Below are 17523 nucleotides of genomic sequence, written 5' to 3' on the forward strand. Positions count from 1 at the left end.
ATAGAAATAATAACAATAAAGCCTTACTAAGTTACTATAGATTTATATGCACTTTTAAATGGGACAAATTGAAGTTACACACACTCATAGATAGATAGATAGATAGATAGATAGATAGATAGATAGATAGATAGATAGATAGATAGATAGATAGATAGATAGATAGATAATCGCATGCCTCTTGTGTTTTGATTTTCAAATGAGAAGTGGTGCAATAAAGCAGAATATTAAATGTGTAGCCTAAATGGTACGTAATGGCGCACAGTGTGAAAGAACTACTGCGAGTCAGCTGTTAATATGCATATACTTTTCAAGGAGAACAGTGGTTGGGAAATACGATTCGTGAGTCTATTGGGGGCGGGAGTGTAGCAGTAACGCGTTTTCAAAGTATTGACTTCATCATTATGCTAATCTAAATTAAACACATCTTCAAATAACAAGATTTACCATTGTTTTGTGTTGTTGCAAGTTTGTTTTGTTTGAAATGAAGTCATTTTCACCGAGTTCTGTAAGCCGGTGTGTCCGTGCAAGGGAAGCCGACGGACGAGCACTTACTTGGGGTTAGTGCGATTCCAGAAGACGGCGTAACGGTCGGACACCACCTTGGAAGCGGGGTCCTGGCCGTGCACACACACTCCGACGGTGAGGACGAGGAAGAACATCATTTCCACCTGCGGCATGCTTGTAATGAAGCCGAACTGACGACAGTCCTGGTTTGATTTAAAGGTTCTGATGGATGCTGCTGGAAGTCAAGTCCGTTTACCTCTGAAGTTAGTTCATAAATCTCTCTCTCTCTCTCGCTGGTAAAACAACACTTGTTGTGTTTTCTTCAGGAAAAGTGAAACAAAGTCAATTTCGCGGAGAAGTCCAGTTTACATAAAGTCAACTCAGTTTGGCCAACTTGCGCGGCGAAATTCCCTGAGAGGAGGCACGCTTGTCAGCGTAAAACAGGGAGCAAAATATCACAATGAATCATCCGCTGCGTAGTGATCAAGACTGGAAATATAGTCCTTATGCTGCCATTGTAGCTGGAATCTTCTCAGGTGTGGAGCTCGAGCCGATGTTACTACTCACCAAGAAGCCGAGGAGAGCAACACTAAAAGCGACAAAACGCGTGGATGCAAATTGAAACAAGTCCCCGAGATGGTTGACAAACACGCAGGCTCCACGCTGGAACGTCCACTGTCCGTGTCACACGGTCGAAAGCGGCCGAGAAGCAGTGTTAGCAACCAGAAGGAAGCAGCCCAAGTGTGCGCTTTGGATCTTGCAGCCATGCTCCCCTGGACCAACCCCCCACCTTAACCCCCACCCCCACACTCCCTCTCCCTCCTCACTGTTGTACCACCATAGCCCGCTGCAAAAAGTGTCCACATCCTAGTAGTTGTTACTGTACCGCTCTTCAATTAGGGTCTCCAAATTAAAACGGAAAGTTTCCCAATGAAAATACAGCAATGCGAAATTAAAGCATCGAAAACCCATACGTACAACCAATGCATTCTCCATAAGTTGCACATGTATGTTTTGAAGCATCCCCGATGATTTTTATTTTTTTTTGCAGCGTACAGTCCAAAGCGTGCACGTTTAGATTTTGAATGACGGCGGTTTCACTTACAAGAACAACATCCTTCCTTGCGGGGTGTATCTCAGATTCCCGAACTGATCATATCGTAAACATGGAAGCACAACGAGAGTCTTTTGACAGCTCATTTTAGCACAACAAGGAGGTACATTTCTATTTGTGTTTCCAAAGCTCCCCTTTCTATTTGCTTATAGTTTTCTTTCATTTACAGGTGCTGACATATTTTAAAATGTTCACTATTGTTGGAAAGCTGAATGAAAGTCAACAATCTGACCAAAAAAACTTGTTTTATTTTCTGTATTTATACGATACAGTTTGTTTTCCATCCTGAAATTACCATTTCAAACACACACACATACAATCAATTTCATTTCTTTATTGCTCATTCCCTTGTGGATTTCTTTTTCTTTTCTGCTGCATGCAACATTCCCTTAGGTTGTATATCTGTGGAACTGGAACGTCACTGCAGCGCAGCTCATTTGCCCGGTGACTCACTGCGCCGCGCAGTGGTGACCATGGAAACAGCATCGTGTGTTAGAATCCACAAGTTGCCTTTTGCGTGAATTCAGTCTCCTCACTAAAATGGATAATTCAAGCTTTGTTGAATGGGGTAATAAATTATGCTTTGTAGAATATATTAAATTGTAAAACAGACTACAACAAATTCATTTTTGTGAGGTTTGAAAAAGAAGGGAAAAAAACAACTAAACGCAGCGCAGTGAAAAAGTACATCCACCTCACATGCAGTTCCGAGATTTAATCTGAGCTCTCTGTGTGGAGTTTGCAGGTTCTCGACTTTTTAATTCTGGGTAGACCGGCATCTTGCCATATTCCAAAAGCATGCTGATTAGTTGAAGACTCTAAACTGCTAATAGATGGGAACAGGAGAAGCAGTATAGAAATGGATGGATGGAAAACACGCATCAGTTGCTTAATCCTCAACAGTAATGGCTGCTTGCCAAAGCAGCCAATTTCTCCCCCAAATATATTCTAAATAATGTTGGTGACCCTTAATAAAGCATTTGATGACCTCCAGTGGCATTGTTTTAGCATTCAGAAGTAGTGAGCTGACAGAACGCATGAACCAAAATAGATTATGAAAATGAGATTTCTTATTTATGGGCAAGTTTCAGCAATGTGAAATGATATTGAAAGGGATTTGGTAGATCCCAGACATTCACTAGCCACTTTATTTGCCGCACACAGACACATAGATTAAATGGTATCCGGTCCAAGAGCTGTGACACAAAGTTGGCCTTTAAAAGTAATTTTTGCTTTTGTTTGACACTCTTAGTAAAAATGACGTCACATTTGCTCATGGCTCAGGTAACGACCAATCATGGCTCAGCTTGCGAACATACCATGACCAAACTCATACAACTGGTGAGCTGTAACGACCAATCATGGCTCAGCTTGTGAACATCACATGACCAAACTCAGACAAAAGGTGAGATGTGATTGGTCGTTAACTGAGCCCTGAGCAACTGTGATGTCATTTTCAGTTGACAGAAAGTGGCAAAATGGCTGCCGCATGAGATGGATAAAACGGGGTGGATTTTGTTGCTTAATTCAAATTACACAATCAAAATATTAATCAGAATACCGTGTTTAGACTAATAGGGCTGCATAGGACATATTATTGTGGAAAAAATGGATTGATGTCCTCTTTAACAAAATCAATTTAAAATAAAATGCTCTAAAAAAAAAAAACTGACACTAACTGAAACTGCATCTTACGTTTATAAAACTAACTCAAACTAATTATACTTATAATTTAATATTTAATATTACATGACCTTTCAGGGTTGATTTTAAATGTTTATTTCAATGCATCTGTAGCTACAAATGAAGGGAGGTCTGCTGTGTAAGAATTGTAGTTTAATGTTATTACACAATAGAGATTTTTTTCTATATCTTGTACTCAACAAATAAAACAAATAGATCGGTTTATTTTTCACCCATATTGAGTTATTTTGTGTACAATCACCGTCAAAGATGTTACATCTTTTCTTTATTAACACTCACACAGAGGTTGTCAGCCAAGCCCTCTAATCTCACATCAGTTACTACTGAAGTCTCAAATTCCAACACAACGTATCTCGAGAAGAAACTTTTACAAAGCTGGATTTGTTTTAGTTCCACTTGTGGCTGGCAGTCCTAGTGAACCAATGAACATAAAAACTATTATTTTCAATTGTTTTATAGCAGTAGTGACGGTTACTAACTGGTTTGTAAATATTTTCAAGTCCAATTGACATCCATCTTTTTAAGGGTGAGTATTTTTGTGACTGGCTGTAAACCCAAACATGTCTCAGATCACCTCACATATGAACAGCTGACCCCAAATACGCTGGAATAATTTCAATCACAGAGCCCAAAAAGTGCGTCGCTGACCCCGAAAGCTGCCATGACCATCTCTGTGGGCTTTGTTTACAGTAAAGTATACTCCACATCGGTTTGTTTGGGTGTCGGCCAGTGTGCTTGCAAATGAGCGCGTGTCACGTAAATGCATAAATTGAGTACATGCAAGCGTGCGGCCGTGACACTTGATGAGCTTGCATGCGTGATTCTTTTGTGTGGGAGTGTGCGTTGTGTGCGAACGTGGGGCTGATCACCCGGCTCGATACGGCAGACTGTTGCATGAGCAATAATCACCTCATCTCCTCTCTAAAGTGGCTGTCCTACTTCATTTATGCCTGATACACGTCTGTGTTCCCCAAGACAATGGAGTCGTTATAAATTAGGGTCAGTGGGTCTGCCAGCACAAACTGCAGCGGTGCATGCCAATGTTTCTCATGATCGGGGCGTCGCACTCACAAGAGCAATTAGATCTCCAGATGAAGTACATATGACATGATGTTGAGGAGGGAGGGTAGGAGAGATTGATCTTTTTACTGTCCCTTTGTTTTTTTCTAATGCAATCTGTAATCAAACATTGGTAATGCCACAGTAGCCTCTAAGGGCTTCATTAACTGCTATTATTTACTCGTAAGCAGAATGTAATCACATTCAGTGTTGAAAAGCACAATGTGTACTTTTAATACAGTGGAACCTCGAAGTTTGAACGTCTCGGAACTCGTACAAATCGGACTTCAACTAAGAAATCTGAGTAAAAAATGCCTCGGAGTTTGAACTAATTTTTGGAGTTTGAACACCCAAGCAAAGCAAGCTAAGCCGAACATACCTTGAAAACGGGTAAACGAGCAAAGCCGAGCAATGCCAAATGCTCACGTTGCGGTAGTTGAGACGATGCACTGCTCATTTCCAGTCAGATTGTAAATACTCCCGGAGGTGCTCCATACTCGCGAGTGCATTTAGATTTTTCCACGACAATTTTCTTCACCATGGGCCCAAAGAAAGACAAAAGTGCCAGTGGCAGCAAAGAAAAACATACAGGGTTATGAACCACAGTGGAATTAGGAAGGAGATTATCGCGCCGTTGTAACAACTGTGACTACTTAGCTGTTTAACAACGTGCCTGACGTTAAACAACGCACACAAGGACAGTTTAGTAGTCTAACAATATGTCTAATGTAAGATACACAAACTCAGCACTGAATTAAAGCTAGCTTTAACACAGCATTTATCTTCCACTGAAGTCATCACACCACAAAAAAAGGTAAGGTATTTTTTTAAATACTGTACTGTGCTATAAATGTAAAAAACATAAATGGATATTAGGATTTTTTTTTTTCGAGCTTGGGGACGGATTAATTGCATTTACATTATATCCTATGGGAAAAAATATTTCCGAGGTTGAACAATTCGGACTTTCAACACTTCGCAGGAACCAATTATGTTCAAACTCCGAGGTACCACTGTATATCAATTTTGAACTGAGAGCTATTTGTGACTATATCAAAATATAAGTTCATCCACTGCATGATTACAAGTTATATACATGGTTACATATATTATAATGTAGTTCACACTATTGTTTCAAAATTCTGGGAAAAAAGGACACTGTAAAAAAAAAAAAAGTCAACGCAGCGTCACATGATGCCTTGTATTGGTTTTGGTCAACCACTTGGTGTCAGTAAGGTGGGGCTTTAGGACCCAGATGCGGGAAGGCAGAGCAAGGAGGCAGAGGTGCAGTCCAAAAGAGGTTTTAATATCTACTCAAAAAAAGGCTAACTTCAAAGTACAAAACAAATGGAACTAACAAAACCTGAAGCAAAACATGAAAAAACAACTAAGGCGAGACTAACAACATGACATGGATCCGGATAAGGCAAAGAGGTCAGCGTGACGTGGCGAAAGACTTACGAACGTGGCAACAGCAAAAATGAACCGACACAGACAGGGGGGAGACAACCGACTAAATACACCAACACTAATGACATGACAAGACACACCTGGCTGAGGGCACTGATTGGATGACACATGAGGGTAATGGGGAAAGGTGGACACAATCAGGGTTGACACAGACACCACACGAGGAAGGGCAAGTGACCAGAAACGAAAGGAGTCAGACTTTTCACACTAAAACAGGAAATGACAAGACAAGGGGAAAACATGACAGGGAGTAAACAAGACTGAAAGTAAACATGACACTTGGTTGATCAAATAGTACTTTTTAATATGGTAAAGGTTTTGGATCATAGTAAACAAAATTCCCAACCTCATTATTACGCAAAAGCTTCAGAAAAGTAAACAAGTCATTTTTCACTAATGAATTGCAGTTTGTAATAACACTGTGACAACAAAGTTACAACATGATTATATAGTTTCATATTTAAATTTTGGCTGAATGTAAAGTTGTTATATTTGCACTGCATGTTCAATTGTTTCACAATAATTGCAATTTTTGAAACATATACCCCACATTATTATTAGTAGTTTAAAACAATAATATACCAATGTAATAACGTTGTTGTTAATAAGTTTTTATTATATTACTTTTGTTGTTCATTGCTTGGAAAAATTGTCATGGTTACCTTATTGAAAGTATGGTATCAGTTGAAACACATTCACAATGCGGCATTCCAACAATGCTTCAGCCCACTTGACACCTACAGTAAAGTCCAGTACGTTTGGCTTGTGTGAATGCTTTGATGTGAGCTCTGGCACAGGAGGCGGACCATGGCCTGGCTCCATTACCACACACACTCAAAGCATGGCCGTGACGTACAATAACTGGAATGAGATTGTTCCTTCAAACTTACTTATGACTTATTTAATTATGCTTTTATATGTTTAAACGCATGACGGATAGGTGCTTAATCCTATTCGTCAATGTGTGTAGGCGGTGTGTGTGTGTTGTTTGGGTGGACCGGCCATTCAGGAAACACCAGAAATTACAGGTGGCCAATCCAGCCTAAATTCTCACATTTATCTATCTATTACTTCCTTTGATTCCCCCTCCAACAGTAATATGATTAGGCTTCTTAATAGCACTTTTCAACTTCTTTGAAGTCATACTAAGGTACTACATACTAAGGTACTACATACTCATTTAGAGTAAACAAAGATACCTGAGATGTGCCACTTGGACTGCATGATGCTCACATGGCGTGGGAAGAAACGAAGCTGAACCTGAGGCAGAATTTCCTCTAAAATTTTGTTCATGAACCAGGGCGTTTGTGAACCAAGGTTTCACATTGCCACTTTATGAGCAACTGTCTGCATGTTTGGAAGTAAGAGTTCCAAAAGGGTTTTTCATGAAGGACAGAGGTTAGATCCAGAACTATGGGCTTCTGGGGAACCCATTTTAGGGGGGGGGGTCTTCAAGGGTTCTTTTGAGGGTAAGGGTTCCTGTAAGAACCGTTTCAATACAGAGAACTCTTTTTGGAAGAAGAGAAGAGAGTATTGAGTACATTTTACCAGTTAATATATATAATAAAAAAAAAGTTGAACTGATGACCTTCAGGTTGGGAGACAAACACTGTACCACCTGAGCTATACCAATCTTGTTTGTCCCTGTAATGCATTGCTGGTGTGTCCAAAGTAGCAAGCAAGCTAGCTAGCTAACTGTTGTTAAAACTCTTGTGTTAATGCCAAAGCACTGTTCTTTTCACATATCTCACTAACATTTCCTTTTTTAGTTATTAGCTCAAGTATTGTTGCTGTGTAGCTGTGACATGCGACGCGGTGGGGTTTTTGTTCCTATAGTTGCGGTCCCAGCAGCTAACTTTCGGGTATGATGATGTGCTCCCACTAAAGGCACACACAACAAGGGAAATACAGCATAAAATAAATATATAAAATCGGGACTGAAAGAAAGAAAGAAAATACCATTTTGGAGGTGCCTGGTGAGGAATTAGCATTTTAGCATGGCAAAATTCTTAAAAATAAATGAATAAATAAAAATAAGTTCATTTAGCATGATATAAAACCTTAATGCACAAAAATCTGATGTGTAAATTTTCCTGTGTAAATTCCAACTTATTTGAAAAAGGTTACTATTGCAATCTTTTGTCTTGTGCATGCTTTATCATTGTAATGTATGATATTTAATGTTTTTTGCTGGCCAATTTACTATGCATGTTGACGTTCACTATTGTTTCCCCTCTCCCCAGGTCATATTGTCGTCTGCCTTTTTTGGATAAAATTCTACCTCAATTTTAACACGATCTGATGCCACCTGTTCTGTAACTGCCTGATCTTCCGTAAATCCTGTCCATTGCCTTTCAAGGTGTGCAAGTTCTCAGGTAAAAGAAGATACATGGATTTTAAGGTTCAAGTTACCTTAATTAAAGACTGAAAATGAACTAGCAAAGCAAAATTTGTAACTTACCATGTCTTTGTGTACATTATCTTGCGAGTTTTGATTTTGTATTTGTATTTTTCTATTTGGTATCGAACTACACAATGAAATAATTTGTGAAAGAAACCAAAGCACATTTGATGTAATGATAGCATCAGTCTGTGTTATAAATAAGGGGAAACCCCGATAATCTGCATTTAAAAATTTTGCATATCATGGTGTTATATAGAAACCTCACATTTCCAAAATAGTTTTTTTTATGAATTTGACAAATAGATTTGTAAAAAAAAGAAAAGAAAAAGAAAAGAAAAAGAAAAGAAAAAGAAAAGAAAAAGAAAAGAAAAAGAAAAGAAAAAGAAAAGAAAAAGAAAAGAAAAAAAGACGTTTGGACATTAGAGATTGCAGCTCAGCAAGAGTGATATACTTTGTGTACATTATCTTGCGAATTGTCTTTGATTTTGTATTTGTACATTTGGTATCTACACAATGAAATACTTTGTTAATGGAACCAACGCACATTGAAGTTATGATAGCATCAGTCTGTGTTTAGAAATAAGGGGAAAACCCTGTAATCTGCATTTACAATGTTGCACATCATTGGGGGTGTTAGATGGAAACCTCACATCTCCAAAATGTTTTTTCAATTAACAGAGAGAGAAAGGAAACCCTTGAGCCATGAACATTCCATTGTCAAAGAAATTTGACAAATATATTTGTTTAGAAAAAAAAAGGACTGACAGAATTTGGACATCAGAGGTTGCAGCCCAACACCAGACGCTTTGTGTACGTTATCTTGCGGGTTGTCTTTGATTTTGTATTTGTATTTTTGTATTTGTACATTTGTTAGATAAAAAAAAAGCATTGATATACTCTTGTTTAAAAGTGATTTTTTTCTTATTTATAGCTATTACCTTTGCTGAATGAGTAAAAGTTTGCAACTAATAGTAATTAATTTTGAGTAGTAGTTTACTAAGAAATTATGAGTACATTTTACCCAATTATTATTAGTAATTGGTTGTAGAATGTAAGCATAAATGTTGGGTAAATTCTACTCTGGTGTACGGATGGTGTGAATGTTTGGTGGTGGTCGTGTGGATTTTAGTGTACGGGACCTGGAAGCTGGCTGCAATGTCAGAGTTGAATGCTTGTTTTGCTGTTGAATATATGCTCCGCCCTCTCCAAAACAGGTGTGACATGTCAGTGGTGATTACTTTCACACATGTGAATTTGTACTACAAGCTGGATTGAAGTGAAACCTCAAGCGATCAGAAACCTCAAATAATCAAGGTAAGTTAAATCTTATTTCAGCAAATGTGACTCTATGACCCTTATGGTGAAAGGTAGACTTTTTTTTTATATCTTAACATTTGTTTCTTTTTTGTAGACATGAGTTAGAGGCTTTGGACAAAAAAGATGTGTACCACTGGCTTCAACAAGTGAGTTAGGGTGAGTATTGAACCTCCTTTTCCAGTAGTTCATTTTTACTGAAAAGTATTTCAACGTTTTTGAAAGTAATCACTATGAAAACCTTGTGGGTTTCCCTCACTTTCACCTTATTTTGTACCAGTGGAGGCTCTTGTTATAGGAGTTAGAAGACAGGCTGATTCAGTCTGTTCCATTGTCACCAATGCGATGTGCTGATAAAATAAATAAATAAATAAATAAATAAATAAATGCATACCCTGACTGCTCTCATTGACCATTCATGGCTTTATTTTACTTTTTATAAATGACTTCGTCTGGTGCAGTATGTATGCCTTGTATTGGTGCTACTAACTGTCTTTTTTTTGTCCTCCCCGTCTACGTATGTGGCGATTGCTGGAGATGATACGAATTCACCTGCTGAGGACAGCCTGGTGTGCATGGTTTGTATGCGTCTAGCTGTCATGATACTGATTCCACTGGACCTGTGTTCGCTTCTGTCCTGCCCTCCATTTGGGACCTACATAATAGTTTTTTTTTCCTTAGACAGTCTGCTGTTCTTATCCATCTTTATCTGAAGATTTTTAAATAATAAAAACAAAATCCTCATTTAAAAAATTGCTTGAATGTTTCTCAGTGTCAACAATAATGATGAATGACAATCATTTTTGATTTGTAGAATGGACTTTATACCACAGAGGAGGTGGTACTTCCGACTTCCGGGTTTTCACCCATTAACTTTGTTTCCGTTTCCAGTTTGTAACGTGTGGGTTGCGTCCCAGTACTTGCACTTCTTTGCCTTTGTCCCCCTTGGTTCCCGTCGACGGGTTCGAGGCTGCAAGTTTGGAGTGTCTGTCTCAGTGTCCGAAGCATTTCAGATAGCCGAGACGCCCTCCTGCCGATGAGCGGGGGCGCAGGGGTGGGGGTGCAAGTGTTGGAACGCGGCCAGCAGTGGCCGGAAACGGTGCTGATGTTTAAAATCCAGAAGTCCGTGGCATCTACCCCATACAGTATGTTTTTCATAAAAACCCTTTTAAAAAAAAACTCCTTGTGCAGATTCTTGATAAAACCCTTGAAACATAGAAGGGTTCTCAGAATAACTTGCTGTGTTAGTTCTAGATGAAAGCCTTGCAATATAAAAGGGTTCTTTGTGGAACTCGCGGTGAAGGTTCTAGATGAAATCCTTGTAATATAAAAGGGTTCTCAGTGGAACTTTCTATGAAGGTTCTCTCTGAAACCCTTAACTCTTTCACTGCCATGGACGTTAAAAGACATCAAGTAAAAACTTACGGAGGACCGCCAATGACGTTAAAAGACGTCATCCAATTTTTAAATTTTTTTTTTTGAAACGGGTGGAGGAAAGCCTTGGCCAGCTGTGGTGATAGTTTCAAGCAGATCTAGTTAGCCTAATGACTATTTTTGGCCCCTAGATGGCAGCAATGACTCTCTTTTGACAAGATTGGGTAGGCGTCAGTAGAAGACGTGAGGCGGAGCTAGAGGGGACAATGGCTGGGGAAGGGAAGAGAACATGGCGACCGGTTGCAAGCAGCTCACGCTCGAGCAGTTTTTTTCAAAGACGAAAAGCATCGACCAACGCTAAAGAGCACATTGATGACGACGATGATCATCATCGATGATGATGATGGTGACTCCGAGGTTGGAAGCATTGATGCGGCAGTAGAAGACGTGAGTCGGAGCTAGATGGCTGAAGAAGCGAACAATGGCGACCGTTTGCAAGCAGCTCACACTTGGGAATTTTTTCAAAGACGAAAGGCATCGACAAACGCTAAAGAGCACATTGATGACGACGATGATCATCATCGATGATGATGATGGTGACTCCGAGGTTGACGGCGAAGTTGGAAGCGCTGATGCGGCGGCTATGACGACGTCATAAAGGTTCACGGGCTAGTTTGCGAAATTGTTTTGTCAAATTGTTACACTGTTGAATGGAAATAAACTTATTTTGCAATCTAAAAACACTTTTTCATTGTTGGTGGTGGTGTATTACAGAAGTAAAGCACTATTTAGGTGTTTGTGGCATCATTCATGGACAAAAAGAAGTGTAGAATTCACTAGGGTGCATGAAATAACATTGTTTCACAAAAAGCTCTTTTTCTCCGCTTTTTGTTTCAAAACAGAGCATTTCGGTGAAACTAACCATTTTCTATTGTTGATTACTGAAGAACAGAATAAGGTAGAAACAAACTTTTTTTTCTGATGAAAGATGATAGTTCAATCTTTCATTTGGTAGTATGTGTGTTTCCATAGTCCAAACACAACATTTTCTGTGGACCTTGAAAGATCAGTCAAAATGCTTAAATCGGCTGGCACTGGCGACATCCCATTTCTGAAAACGTCTGGCAGTGAAAGAGTTAATATATAAAAGGGTTCTCAATGGAATTTTCTGTGAAGGTTCTAGATGAAACCCTTGAAATACAAAAGTGGAACTTGCTGTGAAGGTTCTGGAAGAAACCCTTGAAACATCACAGGGTTCTCAGTGGAACTCCCTTAAAGGGTTCTTTGTTGAACCTCTCATACAGGCTTCTGGGTGGAACCCATTATATTCTCAGTAGAACCCTTTGGAAGGGTTCCAGGTGGAACCTTCATAAACGGTTCTAACAGGAACCAAAAAAGGGTTCTTCTATGAGGACAAGCTGGGGAACCTAAAAAGGTTATAACAAGCACTTTTACTACTGAAATTGTAGAATAAATGCAATCGAACACAATGAGTTACAACAGCCATAATGAACTATAGAAAATAAACATAGCGACTATACGAATAATATAATGTTCATCTACAAAACATACCACCAGAAAACTGAAAAGGCAAAACAGTTACAAAAAAAAGTTGAAGTATCATATATTTTAAGTTTTCTTTTAACAAGAACAAACACAAATAAAATCTACGCTGGTCTTATTGAGTCATGTTTCGGTTCTGTGGAGGTTGGGTTTTTGTTTGTTATGGGTGTTCTTGATTTTTTTTTTTGTGTCTGTGGTTGGTGTTATTTGTTTCGTGTTCCTGGTTTCTTCCCTTGTCTCATTATGTATAACCACGTCCACCTGTGTGTGTCTCTTCCCTTCCCCAGGTGTGTTTCATTAGTGTTGGTGTATTTAGTCTGTTCTTTTTGTCCAGTTGGTGTGGGTGCATTGTCTTTGTTATGTGTGGAAGTTCATGTGCTAAGTCTTTGTCGCAGCCAAGTCGTCTTTGTCGCAGCCAAGTCGTCTTTGTTGCAGCCAAGTCATCTTCGTCGCAGCCAAGTCATCTTCGTCACAGTCAAGTCGTCTTTGTCGCAGCCAAGTCGTCCTCGTCACAGCCAAGAAGCCATAGCCCCCAGCCAAGTCATAGCCACTCCTGTCAATCAGGTCCTGTCACGTCACGCTCGTTCCAGTCATGGCGACCAGTCTACTCACATCCTTTCCAGTCATGGTGACCAGTCTACTCATGTCCTTTCCAGTCATGGCGACCCATCCAGTCATGTCCCATTAGATTCCTGTTTCCCTTTATTTGGGTTCACCATCCCTCAACCACTCACATTCTCTCATGACACATTGAGGCTTACAGGCACAAACATTTGAGTCAGTATATGAAGGGGGGGTGTGACCCTGGGAGGATGCAGCAATGCAGTGACAAGTAATAATAAAATATTGCTGCCTTTATGCCTTCCATAGAGACATCTGTGTTGGTAACCAGCCTGAACTGAAGATCAGTTGACTTTTTGTTGACTGGAATGTTTTAAAAGGTTTCCAGGGAGAAACAAATCAAAGTGTTCTAATGAACTGCATGTCTGCTACAGTCTGATGAGTCATGCATTTCCTTTTCTGTCCCTTTTACTTCCAATCCTTCTGACTTTCTTATATTTTCTCCTCTGTATTGGGTTTCCCATTTTCCAACTGCTTGCGACGCTATTGCCAATTCCTCATGGAAAAGTCAATGTGTATCTCGCTCACATGGGATTAATTTCTCCCTCCATCTCATGTTGAAAACTTCCCAGCTGGTCTCAAATGACGCTCGGTTCAGAAGACAGCAATATAAATGATAGACAAAAAAAAGTCAAAGTGATAGAAAGATACAGATGAATGAGGAATAGTGAGTTGGGGTCAGGATGACCAGAAAGACGTGGGAGGTCTGAGATATTCTTGTCCAATCTGCACTTGTGGGTTTGTGTGTGGCACCTGGTTGAACTCTTTTTGTATATATGACCTCCTGCAAACACAAACACACAAAAGCTATAGAGTGTGTGTAAACTCACAAGGACAGGCGTGCATACACATAGAAATTCACATGCGCACACACCTCATGTGACCCTTTCTTAGCTTCATCCATGTTTTCATAGCAATGTGGGCCTGTTTGTAGCCGAGTAAGGTCCATGACCCACGGAGCTTGCCATGTTTGGAGCCATTACCACTTAAGGGCTGCTGACAGTGGAATGTTAGCTATGTAGTTGTTGTGGAGGAGGGTGGTGGTGGGGGTGGCGGGCACCAGAGTTATACATTTTTATCATTGGCATGTAGAATATGTCTGTGTCCAATTGGAGCAACTTTTGGCTCTTCTGATCCTGTTGCCACGTCATCTTGGTAAACCAGCGTGGCCCACTTCCAATTCTGCTGTGTCAAAGCGTCTCACTGCATGTTGGAAAATTATTGCCTGATTAGGCCTTCAGACAAATTACAGATGAAAAAAATCTATGCCAGTAAAAGCAGAACAATTACACATTTCAAACTCAACAAAGATCAAAACACCCAATTCATTTTGAATAGGTGGGTTCTTACCTCTCCCATCACAGCAGTAAGAAAATGAGACTTACTCATTTGTACGAGAATTTGGACAGGGAAGCAATGATTGAAACTGAAGCATAAACGTAAGATGTATTGTTGGGAGGATTTGATAGGTTGCAGCAATGGCGTTGTTAGGCCTATTTTAGGGGGGTTGAAGTCCCCTTAAAATGTTCTTAAGCCACCCTAAATGATTTGGTTGCATTTTTTTTTTTTACCAAAATACATTTTTTAACAATATAAAGTGGCCACAAACTAATTTTAAATACATATTCTTGTAACCTACTGTATAATTAAGGTTGTTTGATAATACTTCTTATACCACTAATACTGATAAAATTAATGATGAAAAAAATTAAAAATTATTCATATTATTTAAGTGAAAACGAAAGACCCATATATCCCAACATAAGTTTTTTCTTTAAAATTGCATGAAATTAATAGCAATTTTGTAGTCTGGCACGTGGCCAAGGAAGAATTCATTGAATTTTGCCAATCCAGAAATGTCACCTTTTCACTCACGGTGACACCAATACACCCATTCACGGTATCCTGAATAAAAAATGACACCATGTATGTTTTTTTTTAAGATGTTCGGCCACATACAATATTCCAGTATCACACACCACAGATTAGCTGCCCTCTTGTGGCCATTTCACAATCAGGAACAAGAAATTAGAAGAAGAAAAAATTGACGTTGATTTCATGCAATTTTCAGGAAAAATGCTATATTATGATGTATAGGTGTTTCTTTAAAATGATCTGACATTGTTTATTCATCAAAAGTACTATTGGTATTACTGCTTGGTATCGGTATCTGTGACTACAAAAGAGTAAAGTCAGTTCCTAAATGATCAAAATGTATAAAACATGCGACCCAAAAGGCCTCTATCAACTATTTGTATTCATACATTTGATCACTAAAAGTACGCTCCATTCTTGATTTTTAACCAAAAATGAATCATGTTATCAGATACAAAAGGAAGACAGACAGGGTTTCAACTCCTCTTGAGGAGTTGGAAAGAGGGGAAGACCATATGTCAGGTTGGAAAGGAGATCAACATCTGCAGGATGTCCATAAAAAAAATACAGGGATACAAAAAAAAAAATAGGCTCAGGCTTGTCCTCCCGAACACTCAAAAAGTATCAAATCTGGTTGTTGTGCTCACTTGGGTTATGTGTCTTCAGAAGTTATTTTTCCCTTGCCGAAATCCACAGAAACAAAGAACAGAATTGTTAAAAAAAAAAAAAAAAGAATGATACAAGAATGGTGACTGACACACCTGAGAAGATGCAGCTGGAGAAGGCTCACAAAGAAAGACAAGATAAAAAAGCTGAACAGGAAAAGCAAAAGAATGAAAGAAGAAAAGACCTCTGAAACCTGCAAATCAATGTTTTGTATTCAATTTGTCTTCCTTTTATAGAGCATTATCGTTTCTGAGATTGAAATGATTCTTTTACTTCAGTTATATGGCACAATTTACCCAACTAAGTTACATTTCTCAAACAGTTTATTGGCATTCCTGTAAAAATTGGCAATACTTACCCCACTCTCCCCTATTGCATAAGAATCCACAAATCAGGATGAAGAACAGTTTAAATTATTTCTGACAAATTCTTGTTTCAAGTCCCACAGGTATCTGAAGCAGTTGACCTCAATTTGTTTTGCTTGCTAACACCCACCGATCATTCAATCAATGAATCTGCCCTTGGGTTTGAGGCCGTCACCTAATTGTTGACCAGCACTTCCCCGAACCCGTCACTGTTTGATTGAAGTGACCCTGACATCATCCAGGAAGTGTCTGTAAATGCATCTTGTGATCAGCCCAAGTAGAGGGCTCAAAATGTCTTGTATTTAATATCATACGTTTGGCTTTATTGAGTTAAAAGTATGTGGATGTTTCAAAGTATTTCTTATGGTCTGACACACGATATCCCCTATAAAGTAAACAAAATTCTGAACATTTATAAAGTCACCAGTCTAACTATTGAACTTTCATCCGAGGAATTTCAAGCTGGACTTTTGGTCACTTCGAGCAAGGTAATATACTATAGATTGAAACCTAAAGACGGATAACTCATCAGCTCATATGTCTCTGGCGGGTCAAGATCTCGACCTGACATGCTCTAAGCTTTGGGGGACGGGGCAGTGTCAGGTCAGTCGTGCTGTGTTTGCAACAGATACCTGATCCACCTCTGGGAAGGTCTGAGTGAAAATAGAACTGATGCTTTTCTATAAAATTGGTTGGTTTTAAATGTTGGTTTTGAAAATGAATTGCTAGTGTAATAACCACTTTGTGTAAGAGTCCTCTAAAATGTAACATCATACTAAAACACACATATTAATAACAAAACAAAATATCTTTGTAGAGCCCTGATGGAAATTAGTCATTCCTTCTAAACATGTAGTTTAGATTCAGTACCAACTAGCATTTATGTTGTGGCACATAGGTACAGACTAGAGTCATTAAGCGATGTAAGGATACCATTAGTGCAGCAGTCCCGGACAATGACAGCTATGCAAATGATGCGGAGAGTCGAGGGCAAAATGAAGTGGCCAGCAGTGCAGTAATTAATATGATACAAAGACAATTATGAAGATGATGCAGTGTTGTCACACAATTTAAAGTGACCAGTAGTGTAGTCATTATGATACAGCGACAATTTTGCAAATGATGCAGAGAATCCTTGAGCTGTTTGAAGTGTGTAGTGGCATAGAGTAGTAATCATCAACACGTATGCAAAAATGCAGAGTGCTGAAGCTCCAATAATGAATACCGTAACACTATAACACAGGGATATGCAGAATTGGCAAAGTTTGGAAAAAGCCACCAAGTCAGCTGATTGTTAACTACAACCCCCCACACTCTTCCACTTTATACGTTAACTCATTCACTGCCATTGACGGCTATAGACGTAAAAAAAATAATTGGAACTTTTTCTATTAGTTGAACTTTTTTTTTTACCACTTTTGTTAACAAGAGTATGAAAACCTAGAATTTTTTTTATTGGACATTAAGAACAGATATAAAATTTGTGA

General features: G+C 39.0%; 1 protein-coding gene across 1 annotated transcript in view; it reads right to left on the minus strand.

Moving 5' to 3' along the window:
- LOC144034303 (ephrin-A5b-like) overlaps positions 1-1289 on the minus strand; it is a 78803-nt gene extending 77514 nt beyond the window's left edge. The window contains exon 1 of the mRNA XM_077543031.1: positions 556-1289. Within this exon, the coding sequence (XP_077399157.1) occupies positions 556-680 (125 nt within the window). The 5' untranslated portion in view covers positions 681-1289. The remainder of the gene's footprint in view (positions 1-555) is intronic.
- Between the last annotated feature and the right edge of the window lie 16234 nt (positions 1290-17523).

The sequence above is a fragment of the Vanacampus margaritifer genome, chromosome 14, assembly GCF_051991255.1.
Source record: "Vanacampus margaritifer isolate UIUO_Vmar chromosome 14, RoL_Vmar_1.0, whole genome shotgun sequence".
Lineage (NCBI taxonomy): Eukaryota > Metazoa > Chordata > Actinopteri > Syngnathiformes > Syngnathidae > Vanacampus > Vanacampus margaritifer.